Source organism: Mercenaria mercenaria, chromosome 3, assembly GCF_021730395.1.
Source record: "Mercenaria mercenaria strain notata chromosome 3, MADL_Memer_1, whole genome shotgun sequence".
Classification (NCBI taxonomy): Eukaryota; Metazoa; Mollusca; class Bivalvia; order Venerida; family Veneridae; genus Mercenaria; species Mercenaria mercenaria.
Window position 1 is genome coordinate 12313244 of NC_069363.1, and position 4128 is coordinate 12317371.

Here is a 4128-nt window from a genome sequence, read left to right on the forward strand (position 1 = left end):
GTAATAGTTATATCTCATTAAAATATTTAGGTTTTTAGTAATATCTAGGTTACAAAAGTTACATTCTTTGTAACTTGGAAAAATAGTACATTTATCCTGCTTACTTATAGTTCGCATGCATTGTACTCTGACTAAAGTCTCATCAATTTTCGTGTAAGGCGAAACATGCTATATCGTAGTGTTTTTTTTTCTGTTGTTTTTTATTATTAATACCGATAGTTTTTCGTGAACTGTTAACATTTACATACTGTAAAATATGCATTATCGTCTGCAAGTTTGTTTGTGTTTTAGTATATTCATTTTTCTCCAGTATTCCTGTTCTTTATGGGAACATTTAAGGATCTAGTGGTCATAAATTGGATTTCTTTTGTCAAAGTATTTTTGTTCGCAACAGTTATATTTCATTATAAAATTAAGATTTCAATCTCTAGGTTACAAAAAGTTACATTTTCTGTAACTTAGAAAACTATATTGGTACCTTAAAATTGTGATCTTATAGCTAACCCCGCGAGTCAATGTATGTTGTGATATGTGGTTCAGTCCGTTTTTCAAAAAAGTTTTATTATTCTCAAATGTTTATCGTACTCTCTTTTCTGTATTTGACTTTTGTAAAAAAAAAAATGTTCTTGCTTGCAAAAATTTTATATTTCACTACAAAATCATGGTTTTTAGCAACTGATGCACTACAATAGGTTAATATTTTTTGAAACTCGGGGAAAAACAGTAAAAATGTTGTTTTACAGCGTATCCCAAGAGGCCAGGTCCACTGTTTTTCTCTCATGGCTAAGTCTGTATCAATGTTTTTCTTCTTTTTCCTTTTATCATCAGATGCTAATTGTATGAAACTGTACTTCTTAGTAATCTCCACACTTGTGTCAAAATAAATTTTGTTCGCTTAAAATTATATTTCTTTACAAAACAAGGTTCATATAAATACATGTACTAGATTACAAAAATTAATATCCATTGTTTTTATTCTAAAAACTACTTGTACCCCATATTGTTGACTAACGGCACATTTCACAAGACCATATGTTGTGTATGTTTCTGTTATCTTGTTTCAAGATGTTTTCTTTTTTATCTTTAATTGTTACTTATTATAGAACACTATATAAGCTTTACTTCCTATTTAGAATTTCACTTTTTTCATTTTATTTTAGTATTGTTCACAAAAAGTATACTTCATCAGAAGTCAAAACTTCAATAATTACTAGATTACATAAAGTAATATTCTCTGTAACTAAAAAAAAATGGTGTAAGGCTTAAACTACGAGGTCATGTATGGTATGTCTTCTTTTACTTTTTTTTTGTGGCTAATTCTGCAGTTTCAAGCCGATTTCTTTTTTATTATCAACGTTAATCATATGATCTAACAGAACAGGAGCAATACTTTCTATTCACTACTTTTACTTCATAACTAAAACTTAAACATCATAAAACACCATGCATTATAGACCTGGAGCGGCTGAATTTCACACCATATCCTTAATTTATACAAAATTAATCCTATTCCTTAAAATATCAGTCAACTGCATTGATTCCAGTATAATCTATCTTCCTTCTCTACAAATATGATTTTACTTTTCTCTTGTTTTTTGTTTTGGTTTCTTTTCTCCTTTGTTTTGACAACAACTCAGTATTGTTTTGTATTGTACTACCTGTTGATATGTTATCCTAAAGTTTTTACCAGGAGTTTCTCTTTCATGGTGGCTTTCCTATTGTTTCTTCTGCTGTGTTCTGCAGTAACGTAATTATGAAACGTAAGTCATCTACCACCATGAGAGGAATTTATCTGCCTGTTAAATTCAGATTTCTTTTTCTGGTATGGTTATTGTTTTATTCTTGCTGTGATAGTTATCTGCCATTTGCAATAATTTCGGATCTTTTCTTCTCCTATACAACATTACACAACCTTAAGGTTCAGTTGAACAGTCGCAGATACCCAGTCAGCCAAAAGCAGATTAAAAACATATATTTCTCATCCTTGCTCTTTTGCTCTATTGCTATACTGTTTATATCCGTCCAAATTTGGAATATTCATTCTTTTATACTTTTATCAGGTGATGTACATCTAAACCCAGGACCTGGATCGAATGATTCCATATCGTCATCATCCTCACTATCGACCTTTACGGAGCATATTGATCTCTCCAAACACATTTCCTTTATCCACTTAAATGTTCAAAGTATAGCTTTAAAGTAAGATTCCCTTTATGCAGAGCTAAAGGACTTCGATATCTTAGCTTTTTCAGAAACATGGTTACATAGAGATTTTCCTAACGACGAATTGATTATGGAGTCTTTTTCACTTCCTGAGAGAAAGGACCGAGCAGACGGATATGGAGGCGTTATTCTTTATGTAAAACAGTATCTATACTATAGAAGAAGGCGTGATCTTGAAATCAACGGTGTGGAATGTCTTTGGATTGAAATAGAAGTTTCTAACAAACATATTCTTTTCGGTACATTTTATAGGCCACCAAATACTGATGCCTTTCAACACTCTTTGATATTAGACTCTATTCATCTTGCTTTTGATACAGGTATTGAAAACATCATTATTGCCGGTGACTTTAATCTTAACATAGCCAACCAGGTGTCTAACAAAAAAGTCAGTAGTATATGTGACCAGTTCTCCTTGACGCAGTTAATTGATACACCTACACATTTCACTGAGACATCATCCTCAATCATTGATCTAATTTTTACCTCAAATAAAAACTTAATACACATAAGTGGCGTTGGTGACCTTTTTCTTCCTCAAAACGTTAGATACCACTGCCCAGTTTATGGACTTTTAAACCTTAAAAAGGCAAAATTTCCACCATTTTACCGCCACGTTTGGATATTCGATAAGGGTAACTACGACAGACTTAGGCAAATAACATTAACATTTGACTGGGCCTCTCTCAAACATGAGGATATTGATAAGTACACGGAAAACATTGCAAATAAAATTATTGAGAATGCCAAAATATGTATCCCGAACAGAAAAGTACTGATCAGAGAGGGTGAACCGTCTTGGTTCACGAATGAAATCAGATTACTAATTAGGAAACGTAAACGTTACTATAGAAAGGCAAGACAAAGAAATACTCCGTATCACTGGGAAAAATTTCGAAACCTCCGCAATCTTATAGTTAACAAAATCCGTGTTGCAAAGAGTCAACAGTTGGATCTTCTTTCTAAAAAGTTAAAATCAGAATCTCAAACCAACAAAACTTGGTGGTCTTGTTTGAAATCTTTCATAAAACCATATTCCTCCTCCTCTATTCCTCCCTTGTCATATTATGATAAAATTATTGAAGATATGCCTGGTAAAGCCAACTTGTTCAATGACTTTTTTGTTGGTCAAACACGTATAGATGAGAACTCAGCACCCCCGCTGCCACACGCACAACCTGTTGATCACGACCTCCTTGTTAGTATTACTATTTCCCCAGATGAAGTAATATCTGTTTTACAATCTCTTCAACTAGGTAAAGCTGCAGGCCCTGATAGTATAAATAATCGTATCCTTCGTGAGCTTTCTCTAGAACTATCTGGCCCCTTGTGTGATCTCTTTAATTACTCATTGCGTATTTCTACAGTTCCAAACAGTTGGAAAAACGCTAATGTTACACCTATTTTTAAGTCTGGAGACCCCTCTCTTGTAAATAACTCTCATAAGTACTGTCAATAAAGTGTTTGAAAAAATCGTGTTCAAACATACTTTCAATTTTCTTCATGAACATAACATCCTCTCTCCCCTGCAGTCTGGTTTTGTTCCGGGTGACTGTACAGTAAACCAACTTACATATATCCACAATTTATTTTCACAAGCTATTGATTCTGGTAAAGAGATAAGGGCTATATTTTGTGACATAAGTAAGGCATTCGACCGTGTTTGGCACAAGGGTCTCATTTATAAACTTAAGTCTATTGGAATCTCTGGGTCCTTATTATCCTGGTATTCCTCATATCTGCATAATAGGAAACAAAGTGTTATACTTCCTGGCTGCAAATCATCTCAAAAAGTAATCACTGCAGGGGTTCCCCAAGGATCAATCCTTGGCCTCCTTTTATTTTTAATCTACATCAATGACATAGTCCTAGATATTCAAGCTCATATAAGGTTATTTGCAGATG

At 33.2% G+C, this 4128-nt stretch overlaps 1 protein-coding gene across 1 annotated transcript; it reads left to right on the plus strand.

Moving 5' to 3' along the window:
• Positions 1-2293: 2293 nt before the first annotated feature.
• LOC123525918 (uncharacterized) lies at positions 2294-3682 on the plus strand. Its single transcript, XM_045305076.2, has one exon. It carries the CDS (start codon positions 2294-2296, stop codon positions 3680-3682), a length of 1389 nt encoding a protein of 462 aa, XP_045161011.1.
• Positions 3683-4128: the final 446 nt, after the last annotated feature.